This window comes from Gavia stellata, chromosome 14 (assembly GCF_030936135.1).
Source record: "Gavia stellata isolate bGavSte3 chromosome 14, bGavSte3.hap2, whole genome shotgun sequence".
NCBI lineage: Eukaryota > Metazoa > Chordata > Aves > Gaviiformes > Gaviidae > Gavia > Gavia stellata.
The window spans coordinates 18,123,644-18,140,112 of NC_082607.1; the positions used below are offsets into that span (position 1 = coordinate 18,123,644).

Genomic DNA, 16,469 nt, shown 5'->3' on the forward strand with positions numbered 1-16,469 from the left:
GGAGGCCAGCTTGCTTCCTCTAGTTGCTCACCCCTGGGGATTTTAAAAATAAGAGGTTAAAAAAATAATCCCTGATTTGCAGAGGGCCTTCGGGGTCCTGCTTCACCCCTCTTTGTCCCCCCTTGGGTTAATGCCAGAGGAGACAAGCAACCAACAGTAACACCACGGTCCCGGCCTCCCTGCCCCGACCCAGGGCGGCCGTCGGCCCCGCGGCTGTTGTGTGCCTCATCGTGTCACATCCCTGCCGCATGGGTGAGGGTGGGCTGTGAAATGACACCTCTGTGTGCAAGCTGCGATGCTGTGAGGATGTTACAGCCTGTGAAAAAGGAAAACAAAAAAGGGGCAAAGGAAAAAAACCCACAAAAAAGCTGTGCTCGTTCCTCACTCTTCCCTTAGTGCTGTCTCGCCCTGTGCGGAGGCTTCAGAGGTGTGAACACATCCTGTTTACATCTGCCACCGAGACGGAGATGCTGAGGGGAGCACACGGCTGAGGAGCAGTCGGAGGCAGCGCCGTGCACAGGGACAGCTGCCTGCAGCGGGAGACAGCCCCAGGATGGATGCGCTGCCCGTCTACCACGGGGCCATCACCCGTGAGACTGGGGAGAAGCTGCTGCTGGCGGCGGGCACTGATGGCAGCTACCTGCTGCGGGACAGCGAGAGCATCCCGGGAGTCTACTGCCTCTGCGTGCTGTGAGTGTGGCCGGCCCCGCGCAGCTGCCATCGCCTCTCCGGGGTGCGGGGAGCCGAGGGCAGCAGGGCTGGGATCGGGGTGCTGGGAAGGGCTGGTCAGGTTGTAGTTGATTTCCAGCCTTTGCATCCACAGTAAGGGGTGTTCCCGCCTAACAGAGACAAAGTGTGTCCTAACATTACTGTTTCCAGACATGTGTGAGGCTTTTGGCTCCTTCACCTTGACTTAAGGCAGAGGGGTGCATAAGGGGTGTGGGGTCCTTTGCAGAGCGAAGAGGAGCAGGTTTTGCCTTGCGGAGCCCATGCTTCCTACAGGCATAAAACAAAAAGAGAAAGCAAGGCTGGAGCACGTAGGAAGGAAGAGCGAGGTGCCACGGAGGAGAGCTGGGCAACTTGACTCTGGATGACCCGCGCTGCCTCTTTGTGCTGGATAATTCTCTTGCTTTCTGGCCGCTGTCTTCTGTTTCTCTAATGCGCTCATGGGTGTGCATAGCAACATCCCCAGTATCCCCTGTCATTGGGAAGGGTACCGTGGATCGCTGTCATCCAGAATGTGCCTTTGCTTCAGGACGCTTTCGGTCAGGCTGTGTGTCCCACCAGCCGTTGGGCTTAGAGCAAACTACCTGTAAAGTACATGAAATACTGATGGGTAACGAACTAAGTGGTGATGTTTCATCAAATAGGGTGAAAGGGGAAAGATCTGATGGGATGGTCTGTCAGAGAGAGGGTAGAGAGGTTTCCCTGAGGGAGCTAGGGGACTTCATAGTCATAGGACCTCATTTTAATGAGGCAATTTAATTACCCTACTTTTGGCAAAAGCAGAAGTCTCAGAAGTCCTGAGAGATAATGCTGTACAATGAAGTGCCATTGCATCGAAAGAACAAAGATGTGTCTACCAAGGCTAAACAGACACTTGCACCTTACTTCAGCAGGAGAAGGAATACAAGAGAAAACCGTTTTAAAGCCAGCACGAAATGAGCTGAGAGGGCACTTAGGTACCTGGCAAAAAAACAGAAGAGGAAGAAGACTCCTAAGTCAGTTTTCCCCAGATGTCTTGAATATGTTTCTAACAATACGTAATTAAGCCCTGGGTGAACATTATTATTCTCCTGCTGTAGATCAGTAAATGGAGGCATGCAAGAGGATTATAGGCAATCCAGAAATACACAACCTTCTTTCCAGGAAAGACCTTTGTGGCAGAAGATGTATTTTTTCTTCTCTCATGAAATCAGAAGGTGAACCAAGATAGGCGCTACTGCTAACAAATACCTTAACAGCTAGTGAAAAATGGGAAATAAGAAGCATCTTGAGTTAAATGAAAATGGAATAGACATAACAAGAGGTAAGAAGTGCTATGACTCCAGTGATGGGAATAGGCAATAAAAGCAGAATCTCTTTTAAATAACCATCAGAGGAAAGGGTGATATATCTCCTTAACATTCAGAAGTCATTCAGTGCAGGCGAAACACTAAGGCATTAGAGAAAGGGTCAGGCAGAATGTTACAATGCTGAATAAACCAGAGAATCCTAAAATTAGTCCACCGTTAGTCTAAATCAGGGTTTAGGTATGTAACAAAGTCTTTCATCGGCACAGAAATCAGTTGGGATAATTTGTTCTATTAGCGGTAATTTATGTCCTTCAGAAGAAATGTCATAAATGTCATAAATAAAATAAAATATATAAAATGAAAATAAGAAAACCAGAAAGGATTGCTAATATGAAGCTCTGCAATCTTTGGAGGAAAAGAAAAGAGATTTCTGTAAGAAACAGAACCTACCTAATTGTTTCTGGAAATTATGGGCCACTTCATGTTACGTTGCATTCAAACATATATATGATAAGCAAAGGGGTAAAACCAAACAATATTACTGGTGAATGTTATACAGGCTTCTTATAGAATATAGATCCTCAGTAAATTTTTTATAAGGGAAATTTTCAATAGCATCTTGGATAAATCCAGATAAAAAATTAAATGAAAAATGTTACGATGAGTATGATCTGATATAGAGAGAAAGGTGGCTGAAAAATGCTAGAGCTAAGTCTTGGTTCCAATACTTCTTAATATTTCAATTCAGAGCATTATGTAAGAAATAGCAGATACAGTCAACAACATATCACACAATAACTTTGGAGACAGTTATCATAAAGATACCAGGAAATGGTCTCACACTGAAGATAGCAATGACAGTTTGAAGAAATGTGCGCCATAAACTAGAGAAGTGCTTTGACAGGCAAAAGTTTACCAAAGCAGAGCACTTTCGTGGAGAGATTGGAGGAGGAAGTAGGGAAGGCACGAGAGATGTAGATATATATTCAATGGAGGATGCTAAGCTTGGCTTTGGTAAAATAAACCAATGGACCCAACCCCCCAGAATTCCAGTCTGAACATCATGCACAGAGATGAAACAGGTGGCAAGCATGTATGTGCATGAGAGCTTTGGTAAAAACTGAGGGAAACATGCAGTTGCTGTATTCACTGTTTAAAGAAAAGAAAAGAAAGGGTAAGTACTTCTCTGCTTTTCTATACTTCCTTCTAAATAAATAGTGGAAATTTTAGGAATAACAAAGTTATTCAGAAATGTACATTTCAGTTCAGAATCTGTGCTAAAGATCACTCTAGGAATACCTAGATATATCAAGATTAGGCAAAACATGTATGTACTGGAAGTGCTGAAGTGGTCTCTGAAACACGACAAACAAAGCTGGTCAGCCGTTAGATATATTGCAATAAGTATCAGAGCTAAACAAAAAATTTTACATCTTTCCAATGACAATTTCTAATAGAAATGAAACATTTCATACTGCCAGCGATGTTTCTATTGCTCTTAGAAAAGAAAAAGAGAAAAATAGTCCAGTTTTCCAAAATCAAAGCATGTTCAGTCTGTCTTTTTTTCCCCTCGCTACACTTCCCTGAAGAAGTAAACCAAAACAAACCTAAAACCCCCCAGCTCCCCAGATCCAAGCCTTCGTAGGGTTCTTTTTTTTTTTTAGCATGGCGGAAGAAGGGATTTGTCAAATTGAAAAGGCACGGTTCTGATGAAAAGAAAAGAAACATTTATCAAAAAAGTCATTAAACAAATATTTAGATGACAATACTGTCATCAGCTTGAACTCACGTAGGTTGCTGCTCTGCAGCTTCAAGATCCAGGTACAGTAATTGTTAAGTCCTGCTTAGGCTCAAACAATGCCTCCTTTTTCCAACTGCGTAAGTTTGTAATGCCACCACCACCTCCCGCCCCGTTCCCAGGCATCCCCAAAAAGCCCTAACATATTCAGCCAGTCTTTGAGCCTCCTAAGGCACGTAATAAGGGCAGCAGTGTTCACGGTCAGGCTCATTCGCCTTTTGCTTTTCCAATTAAAAAGTGGAGCCCTGACCTTTAAAAAGGAGAAGAGCCAAAGACTTCATGAATCCCTTGCGACTGACACTGATTTTACAGGGCAAGCATAAAAGAGACAGGTAGTAGCATAAAACCTGACCTACAGAGACGGATAACTGCGGCAGGCAGGCCCCTGTTGTTGGAGCATTTGGCTAGAAATCTGCTTTCTCTCCCTTTGTTTCTCCTGAAACATTGCTTTCCCTTCCTTGAATGCTGCTTTCCGCTGTCCGAAGTCACAGTGTGCACATGGCATGCCCGCAAGCCTTCAAAGAGAGAATGTTTTTTTGCTGTGGCTATGGCGAAGCACAAAGAACCCACTTTCATAAATATTTTAAGACCACAATTAAACTATGCATGGAAGAGTACAAAGGTTTTGATTTGCAATGGTGTCCCCTGAGGTCCTGCAAACAGCGGTGCTGCCTGCAGATTTTGGCAAAGTTTTTTAATACCAGATGCTCCCAAGATCTTCATTGCATGAACACCATGATTAAATTGATAATATAGACTTCAAGGATGTTGTTCATCATGTTTTGAATGTGTCAACAGAGGAGCACAATCTTTTCCTGGAAATCTTTTAGGATTGCACTGAAAAGCAAGAAGATTTTTGCTGTTCCTGAAAATTGGGATAGATGAAATGCATATGCTTTAAAAAATGTACACGTTTTACCTGTAAACACATTAGACACTACATGCAGTACGCCAAGGTTTTAGTATCAAAACCTGATTGTTCCAGGGAGCTTTCTTTACTGGTCTGGTTTCCCCTTTGCTCAATACCCCATTTGACGTTTTTAGCACCCTCAGAAATCCTCCGTGCACGCCGCTCCTAATGAAGTCAATGGGGGACACAGGACACGCTAGCGGTGGCTAGTTTGAGAAGCAGCCTCTTAAAGCGTGCCTGAAAAATGCATAAATAAAATGCCTGAGAGTGCCAAAAGCACCGCTTTCCTTTACAGATATATGAGCACACATGCAGAAACAAGCAGCTCATGCCTGAATTGGCAAAGATAAAGCATTTGTAGTTTGGGTCTTAAAATTCATATACTTGAAACTACCTGGAATGTTAGTAGTTGTTTCAGACCTTTAAGTAAGCTAAACATGACATACTTGTCAAACTGTATGTTCAGATTATTTGTTTGAAACCAGCCATTCATGTACTGTGCTGCATTCAATTTGTGGAGAATAATCAAAAGCTGGAATAGAAAGCTGTTTAGAGCTCTTGAAGCAACAGTAATGGCAACAGGGATAGGCTGCAGTCCTATCACATTTTACGTGTGCTATTTTTTCTGTCACCATAACCACAGCGCACAAGTTCAGGCAACGTGCCGAAACTTTCTGATGCGACAGATGTATCAGCTGTACAGCGTGAAGGTGTAATACAGGATCACGAGCCAGCTTCAGCTTAGCATTTCTTTTGTTTCCCGTGTAATATTTTTGATAGAAATGGCAGAATAATTGCATTTATTATAACACCGCACCTAATAATCATAATTTAAAATGTAATTTGGAACAAAAGCTTCTCTCTGCGGAGGAGCCCCCTCAATTCAAGGTTGCCGTTGTAAATATCACGCACTATTTTCAGCTTTGAAAAAAGTCTTCTACAGCACAATGATAAATTCTACTGAGGTGAGTATTTCAGTGAGTATTTCAGCTCCCTGCTAATCAGAGTGAGCTTCATCTTTGCTGAGAATAACTTGGCTAATGGCCTTCAGATATTCCAATGGCTTTTCTTGGAAAGATTTTAGAAAGGCAGACAGCCTGAACTGTGGGTAACCGCTACGCTAACAAACCTGTAAATGACAGAATGGGTACAATCGTCAGCCAACAGAACCTAGATTAGCTCTACCCTAGTTTTGTAGGCTTGAGTTTTGAGGATTTAGTTGAAGCAGTGATTTCGGGGTCAGGGATTTTATGGTCAGACCGTGCCTACCTTGCTCTGAGAGAAACAGGAAATCTGAAAAAGAGCTACACTGAATTACTTCCAAACAAATCAAGAAATGTTTCATAGAAATACAAAATGGTAACATTTACAAGGCTATTGACAGTGTTTTATCTATTGTAGCTCTTCTCAGTTTTGCCTAAAGTGAAAGAAATTTCACCAGATAACCTTATTTCCTAAGTTTTTGCCTTGGTGATGTACTATTCTGGAGGACACAGTAAATCATGAGGCTTAGTTACTGGCCCACCATAAAGTAATTTCCTTCTATTTAGCATCTCAGATTTGAATAAATTCTCATTTTATTTCCAAATTTGAAGAAATTCCTCTTTGAGGCATTGCTTTTGGCTGGCATCACCTTGTACCAGCCCAACACAAACCCTGCTCAGAAAGGCTACACACTTGCTCTTTAGGTAACTCAGTGGCATTTCTACTCATGGTTAGGAGTGTTCAAGTGGTGAAGATGCTGACAATCTTTCACAGAAATCTGTGCAAAAATTCAGAGACATTTCACAAGATCTGACTTGCTCTTACAAGCTTCTGTTAATTTCAGAAGAGAAAATCAAGATAGGTCATTTGCTTCATAATGCTACAGCATTACGGCAAGCTAATACTAGTTACTGATTCACTATCATGGGTGAATTTTTGCCACAAAAAGTGTTGGCAGGGGAATCAGTGACAGCAGCGTGAACTCAAGTGGGTGTGTATAGAGCGCTGCTACAGTAACACTGTTGGGCTTTTCAGATGTTGTAAACACTGCTTCAAACTATTTCATTCACTCTTGCTGACATACAGGTTGTATCTTGCACATCATCTCAATGTGAATGCTATTTCTTCAGCTTGGGTTAGCTGATGGGTGGTAATTGCTAAGTTGCTGTACCTTGATTGTATGTCTGAGACCTAAATAAGGCAGGAACCAGGCTGCTTGTCAACCAGAAAATGCAAATTCCAGGACAGAGTGAGGAGCTGTAAGCTTAAATAGGATTTTCTCCTACATTAAATAACAAGACTTTTTGGCCTTTCCATGATTAATAAACCAAGCAGAAATATAACAATTAAAAAGGAAAAAGAAAGAAAAAGAAAGAAGTGGACAGCTGGATTGACTGTTTCATCATTTTGGCAGCTGTCACTTCTGTCGTGTGGGAGAGGCCCTGCAGCTCAGGGATACCCTGGGCAGGGGAGACCTTGATGAGCACACGTGTGGGATGTGCAGGCTCCCGGGCACTGCTGTGGATTCCCCTGACCTCATGAGTTTTGGCTCTATGGAAACCATCTCTCACCTCTGTAGCCACTGTGGTGCCCACGCCATCGCCCACGTTCCCCATACAGGGTTGCCCACCGGGGTGCTGCCTGAGGCTGGTCCCTCTGACTGGGCATTCAGGAGCTGATCTACAACCTGCATCCAACACCTCTGGATAAGGCAGAGGTGGCTGCAACTTGACCTCTCATGCTCATTATGTTATCTGCTGTCTGCCATTGATCCCCCACTCTGAAAGTACTGAGTCCCCCACGAGCTCTCCTGTAGTACTCATCTCCATAGCATTAGTAGTACTCATCTTTGTAGTGGTTTCTAAGTATTATCTCAATTTGTGAGATGAAGAATTTGTTAACTCTGTTGCACACAAGAGAAACTGTGACACAGGAGGCTCAGGTCTGCATTACCCCTTAGCTCTGGGTTCCCGATGTGTGGGTCATGGGAATGGATTTTGAGACTACCCAGTGGTATTCTGTACAGCCCGCTGACCTTGCTTGCATTGCTGTCTCCTTGTTTCACACATCTTATGCTCCCAAACCACCCATCTTCTATTCCTGGCTTTTTCACCCCTCCAGCATTTTATGCTGCTCCCAATTCAAGCCCCCTCATTCTTCACCTCCGTATATCCCCTTCCTTACTCATTTAGTCTTACTCTCTTCCAGGGGTTCAGTTTTCATTGCTGTTTCCCTGTCCAGCTTACATAGACATAGGTCCCCTTTTTTTTCCTTCCACATCCACCCCACCCAGTCCCAATCTTCCTTTCCAATATGCCAATCTAAATTACCTTCTGCTTTTTCCCTGCTAATCCAGGCCAGGCAACATAGATATATTGCTCATGGCTTGAGATAGTGGACGCTGCTTAGCTGAGTGCCCATGGTACAGCCAGCCTGGGCACGGTGCAGCTACAACTGCTAACAACCTTTAGAGAATGCCTCTCTTGCAGCCTAGACAGCCACCACTGCGTTCTCTCAGTGACTGCAAGAGATCTATCTTCCTTCAAATGGATTTTACATCTTAAGCTAAAAACTGGGCAAAAGCCCCAACAATTGGAAAGATTTTTTTTAATGTGGGAAAAGCATTGTTATGCCTAACATGTCCCCTTTTCTGGCACTTCTGCATTCTCCACCCCTAAATAAGGTTGAGGCAAACACCTAAGGAACAAAATTTCAGTCTGAAAGGCTGAAATGTGGCAAAGTTACAAGAAACTGAGTATGGGCAGTATATAATGCTCAGGACCACTGTTTGTATGCCACACCACTGTCTGGTTCTTAAGCAATATTGTAAAGTGAAATTCCAAGGTAAGGCCAGGATGCAGATATACCAGGTAAGAAGAGCTGATTGATATAGTGCAAAGACATCAGAAGAGAAAGCTATGTAAAGAGGAAGAAATTGATGTCATTTATTGCTGACATGGCTTTCCCCTGTCTCTCTGTCTTTCTCCCTTTATATTTGTTCCATTTTTGACCCAGAAATGAATACAAATTAGTTGAATAAAATTTCCCAACTGAGATACAAAACATTTGGAAATGATTTTAAAATATACCATGCAGCTGAAATGTCATGGTTAATTTTAATCTGCAGCATGCGGCTAATATCCTCTGGCTATTTCAATGGTGCAGAAGATTGTAATTATTCACCTGTTAAAGTAAATTTGGCTTTAACAAGTCTGATCACAGTTGAAAAGGAGGAGTGGAGAGGACAGGTAGACAGATGCTGTCTCAGTATGTCATCTGTGAATGATGCCTTTGTAGCTCTTTGGGAGGAATTACCTAGCTATAAAGAAAAAAGCCTATAATGTAAAGCGGACTGTTTCCTGTAATAGCAACTTTTCCTAGATTTTCCTTTGACAAAGTTTTCCCAGCAATTGTATTGCAACAGAGACAGTGCTAGTACAGTTCCCAGCTGGTATAACACATCCTTTGTTATGGAGATGAAAAAAAATAAGTGAAGTGACATAAAAATCTCATCAGTGTTGACCAAACCACTCTTTTGTAAGTGCTATCCAGTATTGTCCTTACAGCAATGGCTGTTTTCTGTTTCCCCTCATCAGCATTTTGGCATTTTTTGCCTTTGATCAAAAATTTATAGGGCCTTGTTCATCAAGCTGTTAATTCACGATTGCTCCTGTCCCTTGAGCTTCACCGGCATGAAAGAGGAGCTTTGCAATTGTGAGTGAAGCTTGTGGCCGTCCTCGGGCCAGAGGAAGGGATGGGGGAGCCCTTCATTGGGTCTTTGTCTGGGTGTCAAGAGCTGGTCCTCCTCCAAGATATGCTGATACGTCAGCGTCACTGTAAGAGTGCTCTCTGAAATCCTTCTCTCAGTGACACGTGTCCATCTCCTGCTGATTTTGTCCAGCAGAGAGAGGAGTTCAGGTCACTGAGAGGGGGACTTGGTCTGCATCTCACCAGGTAACGGCTTCAAAGCACAAGCTGTGTGAGAGGCCCCAGGTGACTAGCACCATGCCCAGGCCACATAGTGTTTGGGTTTTGGCTTTAGCTACGTGGCCACACCACATGTAGGAACATTGTGTCACACTAGGAGCTTTTTTCTGCCATGAATTGAGTAAAATGTAGAAAACTGAGCTGTCCCCTCATGGTGACTGGGGAGTTTCTCATCTCCTGAGACCTAAGCTCCAGTAAATGCACTTTTCCACCTGCTTTTGCCTGGTGTTACGTGTTTTGCTCTTTGGAAGGTAGTGTTCTATACAATCTCAATTTTAAGTTTTGTATTTAATTTTTGTTTTAAGAAAAACACCTTGATCTTCCTTCAGTCCAAACTGATCTCAGTTAATGTTGGGTAGTTTAAATCATAAAAACCTTTCTCATGGGAGGCTGTGCCCATGTAGCAGTAAAGAGAACTTGGCTCATCAAAATCATGCCACTCGCACGTGGAAAGTAAAAAGCGCTTTGAAGTGGTAATGAAGTAAGTTCCTGCTGCTTAACAGAAAGTTTTGATAAGATCGTATTCGTTGGGAGAGTACTTATCAGAAGAGCTGTAATTCATTTTGTGGAAACAAAGATCCCAATGGAAAGTAGTTAGATGGGAAGATCTAGCTGTTCACCTTCTTAACAAAATGCCTCCTCCTTCCTTTGTGCATTTCCTTTGAAGAAGCAGGTGTGGTGGTCCTGGGCAATCCCCCGTCTACATAGTGGCTGTGGTTACTGATGGCTTCAGAGCCCACAACACATGATAATGTTGTATTTTTCAGCTTGAGCAGGCCTTCAGGCCTTTCAGTCTTTCCTCCTCTGGGAAAAAAATGTACATTTGCCAGGTGAGTGGAAAGCTCTCACTTGTCCCTCCCCAAGGCTGTGACAGCACTGTCATACTCCTCCCATTCTCCATGCTGTGCTCAAAGTGTCCATGTTCCCAAAGTCTTGTTGCTTTTTCTGTATCTCGTGGGTTTTTAATCTGAGCTATCCTTTGTGCTTTCTCTGGGCTCGCTTGAAATATTTACAGTGGAATTTTTTGAAAAATGCAGGATAAGTGTCTATCTTATACCTCACCCTGCTTTGGCCCTGAATATTACTTTATCTGACCTCTATTTTTCAATTTGTCCAGCTTAGTAAACCCTTTTGGCAGAGTGCTGAAAGCCATCAGACATTTCAGAGTCGGGGCAGCACCCCAGCCCCTCAACCACTTCAAGTCATGCAATCTCTTGGGTAGAGACAATGACAAAAGAAAGAACCGAGGGTAGCTTTCCAGACAACTGAGCCATTTGTGGAGAAATCAGAGTTTAAAGGGACTGAAGCAGTCGGAATGCTTTGGGACAACAGAGAACAAGCATGGGTAATATGCACAGTGTATTATTAAAAACAGGAGGCAAGAGAGTGAGTTTTAGATTTTTACGTACTGATTCTGTTGGTTTTGAGGCTTAGAAAAAAAATCACTGTGGAGATGGTCAAATACCCACTTCAAAGAGAGGGGACAAAATGCCAGGACCTCTCTGGTGTTTCCCAGTACCCTATGGCCTGTAAAATCCTAGTTTCAGTAACCATATATTGGCTGGCATGCTACATACGTAGGTGCAGGAAAGCCCCTCGTGATTTCTAAAAAGAAAAGATTAATGTGAACATCAGCTGGTCATGACAAGCTGACAATACAGGCACAGCTCTCAGAGGTTTTAAGAAAGGATGTGATGGTATGAGATTGTCTGAGGGCCCTAATGGGGGACATTGGATTCCCTGAACATGAACATATCTAGCGGCATAGAGGGATATGCTTTTAAGCAATCATCAGGCTTGAGCTGTGGCCTCAAACACCAGTGACTGCTGTGCCATGGCATGGGCAGGAGAACAGTGTTGTCCTTCCACGTCCTTCCCTCCGCCCGCAGCCACAGCAGGCTGGGGTAAGAAGTGGGGGTAGCAGCGGTTGTTTTCCTCCTTAGGTTTCCATGAAGTGAGCACAGCCGGCCACTTTTATGTCCATCTGGGGCCAAGTGGAAATTCGTGTCTCTGGGGAAAATGCTCCCTTGGTTAACATGAAGAGGTGGACGAAGTTGTGGTGGGATCGTGGGGCTGCATCAGGCATATTCCTCTACACGAGGAGGAGAGCAGTGTCTCAGCTGCTGCACAGGGAGTTTGTCCCCGCAGCAGCCCCGACAGGAGGGAACGGCTTTGTGTCCTCCGCCTCCGTATTTAATCACAGTGGGAGTCGAGTGGTGGGGGGAGAGCTCACAAATCACGACAGGCATTTTTGCTCCCACTTCGTGGGGTTGTAGCAGTGTGACAGCTGTTAACAACTTCCTGCTTGGGTAATTTATATCCGACACCGCTTTGCAAAGGTTGCTGTAATGACTTTTTAACAAGAATTTATCCAGGAGCCATGACATGGAGCGTAAGTAATTGCAATCATACGGTATCTGTGTCATTGATGGTTTCTGCTATTTTGTAGTAACTCCTATAATACCAAGTGTAATTGGAAAGAAATATAGTATTTTTCTGCTTTCTTAAGACTAAGAATTGATGCTGAAATAGGGAATGGTCCCTAAAATCCTGCTATGTATTCGTGTAAATCTATGATGTAGTGTGAAATACAATCTTTCTTATCTGATACCATCTAAGCTGAGGTTGCACCCACGGAACTACTATCAATTGTCTCTACTTCTGAGTTAAATTTTTGGATATGAGTATAATAATCCACCATGTAAATCATTCACTGTGTTGGGTTTGTAAGAGAAGCCAGACTGACTCAGGACACGAGTATGTCTTGTGTTACTAGTGTATGACTCCTTATTTGCAAAAGATGCAAATTAGATGTAAAAAGAAGGAAGATTCCACACTCTTAGACGTCTCCTTTATCAGTATTTGAGAATTAGGAATGTATGGGCAAGGCAAAGAGCAATTTACCTCGCTTTTGTGGGTCTAGCTTTCCAAACAACTTACACTCATGCTATTGTTTATGGGAACATCTGCATTTAAATCACTCACAATACAGTAATGCTACCTGCCAATAATACAGCTTCTCCTTTTCCAGGGAAAGTATGATGTCTGGTGTGTGTCAGTAAAAGGAGGTCACTGAAAAAAAAAATAAAAATGCTGAGGCAGGAATGAAAGCAACGTCACTTAACCTAGAAAAACTGAATATTGCTAAACTAGATCTGAGTCAAAGCCATCCCTCTCATCCAAAGAGAACCCCGTAGGTTGAACACTGCTTCCAACCTGCGCCTCAGTTTTTTTATCTACCTAGAGCCTTTATGGGTGAATTTCTTTTTAAGGAAAGGTTAGCAGATGAACTGACTCCCACATAACAGAGTGTACCTCTTGTGAAGCCTGACAGTAGAAATCAGTAATAAATACCTGTTGATTTTTTTTTCACAGGCATCAGGGTTACGTTTATACCTACAGAGTGTCCAAGACAGAAACTGGGTCCTGGAGCGCTGAGGTGTGTACTTCTCCTTTCTCTTCTGAAAATTTCTACATCCTGTTTGATGTTCCTATTGATTTAATGAAATATATTCAGATTATTCATGTTTCTGCATAGTCTGATTTTCATTGAAGGTAATCAATCTTGAGTGTGCCCAACACTAAGAAGTCTTGGTGCCACTTCTGACAGTCTTGAACTCATAAATTAATTCCCTGTTACATTTCAGCTGTTGCATAATGCAATAGTGCATTCTTTTGCATCATTTTAAATGGCAAAAATATTGTATTTTTATAATTTGACAAGGACAATCCAGTTCCCTTCTGTCATTAATGTCAGAATATTTAAGGGAATTATTTTCAATCTAATCTACAGTGTTCTAAAGTAAATTTCTCTCCAGATTAATTCATCATTGGTGCAAAACATATATAGGGTAGCCAAAACTTGATACAAAATATGTTTTCACCCGTCTGATAAGAAACTGGTAACTCAAGTCTAGAATAACACCATTTGCAATACACATATTGCAAATTGACAACAAATAGACAACTGTTTGGGTTGATGGAATCGGGATGCTAACCTGTATTTCTTTTATGAAGGCCTTGTTCTTTGGATGTACTCTGTGTATTAATTCATAATTAGCTTTCTGTTTGCACGTTAATGAACATTGATTACAAACATTAAATAATTTCTAGACAGGCATAATTCCTTGGCCATTATTATAATAGAAGTGGTTGCAGTGCTCTGGAAGACAAGACTGATTCCTGGGGTTACTCAGAAGCAGGTCGGGGACTAAAAGTGACTCACGTTACTGAGGAGTAAATAATTATCCGTGTTGCCCTTGGGAACGGTACCCAGGAAGAACGCCCTCATTCGTTCCCGCAAGGCATTGGGAGCACCCTGCAGATTTGCACTGCCAAGCAGGAGGGTTTTTGGGACGGGGTGCAGGGCAAGCACTGGTGCCTCAGGAAGGGACCCCCAGGGACCTCCACCTGTGGAGGATAATTCCCCGAGTGAGGCTGCAGCCCGTTTTGGCCCCAAGTAACGTCAACATCGGCAGTGAGGTTTTTTCTGGTGTTATATAGGCCTGCTACAACTCCTCCCCCATGACCTCCCCTGGCTTCCTATGCATGGGCCTTGGGCTTTCCCTCGCTGTATTTTAGGCAAACCTTATCTATATTTCACAGCGTAGGTGTCCTGAAGGCCCAGGACTCTCAATACATCCTCTGCAGGGAAAGGTGCTAGCTAAGACCCGTGATACCAACCCTTCCTTTAAGCAAACGGAAACCTCTATGTAAATGTTGCTAAGACCATGCTGGCCTCAGCTGTTAGGAGCAGCAGCCTAAATCCAACTTATCCTCACGAAATGTGCCTCCAAGGCCAAAACAGGCTCCAGCTGCAGCTGGTGCTTTCCTGCCTCTGCTTCCTTCCCTGGGGCTGGTTAGTCTGTGAGCAAGCGTGGGTCGCACCCGTCTTTCAAGGACTAAGCAGGGAAATTAGCCCAGTGCTGGTAAAATCCCAGCCAGTACGAAGTCTCCAGCTGGTGCCAGCGAGGCAGGATTTAGCCCAGGACTGGTGGGTGAGAGCGGTGTCCCTCGGGCGGGACTATGCCGGCAGGACCTATGCTTGTCCTCCCATGGCTTTGGTGGGGAGTTATTATGAGAATGCCCTGAAGGATTTAACAGAAACATTGGATTTTTGATTAAAAGCAGACGCAGTTTCATTTCACAGTGTTTGAAAAGATGCTAACGTAGAAAGATAGAAAAACTTACACTTTTAATAACTAGGTAACATTTTACTGCTGCCTTTGTTCAGCGATAGATGGGAATACGCAATGAACACATAAGCCAGCATTGAATGCTCAGAGAAAGGCTTGCAAAGAGGCGGTGTCCATGCCTGAATTTAGTGGTGTGAGGACTCCCCCTCCCCAGTACGTGCCAGGTAGCTCTCTAGATTGTCTTACTGGTATTTCCAGGCTGGAAGCACCTTACCCATAAACCCCAGGCTGGAGGTTAAATCACTGGCTGCAATAAATCAGGGTCAGAAATAGCGAAAGATCACTTGGGAATTTGCCTAATAAGCACGGCAGCTCTGGGTTTCTCTTGCAGTGATTAAGAAATCACCCCTCTTCCAGCCTTGTATCACCACACTGCTGGAAACAGCTCTTAGTGCAGGGAGGCCGCAACGCTCCGGGGGAAGGAGGAGAGCAGTACGGCTCATCATTGACTCATTTTTACTTGGCACATCAGGGGGTCCAAGTGAAGGGCTGGCTCCTTCCCTGGGCGGTGTGTGCATTTCTGAGAACAAAGCTTCTGTGCCTGCGCCCCGAGCCCGGCACAGACGCTCGGCACCCAGCATCCCCTCTCACCCTTTGGCTTCGCAGACAGCGCCTGGGGTCCACCGGAGGCTCTTTCGGAAAATGCGCAACCTCATTTCGGCCTTCCAGAAACCCGACCAAGGCATCGTAACACCTCTGCAGCACCCAGTCGTCAACCACGCGAAAGCCAAATACCCCCCAGGTACTTGTGGGGCTGAGGGAGCCTCGGCTATGGCTGAGCAGAGCCTTCCACGGTGGCGGGGATGGAGGTTTTTAAATTTATTTGCATCTTTGACCTGAACTAGTCAGCAGGGTGGCATTGGCAAAAAATACGCCCTAACTGCGCTACCATGTGAGCGAAATGCTGGCACTCAGGTGGTCATTAGGGATAGGGCCTGTCAATGGGGTGAGAAAATGGGTTTTGAGTATGTATTCCTGAGTGCTATACCGACGGTGGCTACCCACCCTCCCCAGCACCCTCGCTCTTGTGGGTATGAACCTTCTGATCTGTCTATTTTCTTGCAGTGTTCATCCTTTCATATCTTTGTGATTATTTTTCTTAGGGAGAAATGAAGGCCGTGACTTCCACCTGCAGCCATCATGAAGACATTTCCCCAAGTGTGACATAACCATATCTTCCAGCGTCTCCTCTAGTCCGTGCTCTAGAATAGAACAATTTATATGATAGTTAATACAACTCCATGAGTTTTTTTGTAACATTTGCAGAAATGTGTATTTCATAGAATTTCTAGCTCAAAATTTAGAAGTTTTAAGTTTCAGAATGTTTGAATTTAGGGTTTTTTTTCTTTTTTTTTTTGTAAGGGAGGATAAAAAAAATATCAGCTACTAAATAGTGTAAAGTCTGTTTTTGCTCTTTGTACTCTCAAGTACAAAATATTTTTCACTTCAAGATTAGGTCCTAATTAATAATTAGTTACTAATTTTACATGACTTAACTTTGGACTCTGCTTTGCTTTGTTCGGATTTGCATTTATGCAGAACTGGGCAAGTCCCATTTTATAGCCTTAGGAAAATTGCTT

The 16,469-nt window shown here is 43.6% G+C and overlaps 1 protein-coding gene across 1 annotated transcript; it reads left to right on the top strand.

Moving 5' to 3' along the window:
- Positions 1-553: 553 nt before the first annotated feature.
- On the top strand, positions 554-16,033 carry SH2D1A (SH2 domain containing 1A). Its single transcript, XM_009815305.2, has 4 exons — positions 554-690; positions 13,070-13,133; positions 15,496-15,631; positions 15,993-16,033. The coding sequence occupies exons 1-4, from the start codon at positions 554-556 to the stop codon at positions 16,031-16,033; spliced, it is 378 nt and encodes a 125-aa protein (XP_009813607.2).
- The last annotated feature ends 436 nt before the right edge of the window (positions 16,034-16,469 follow it).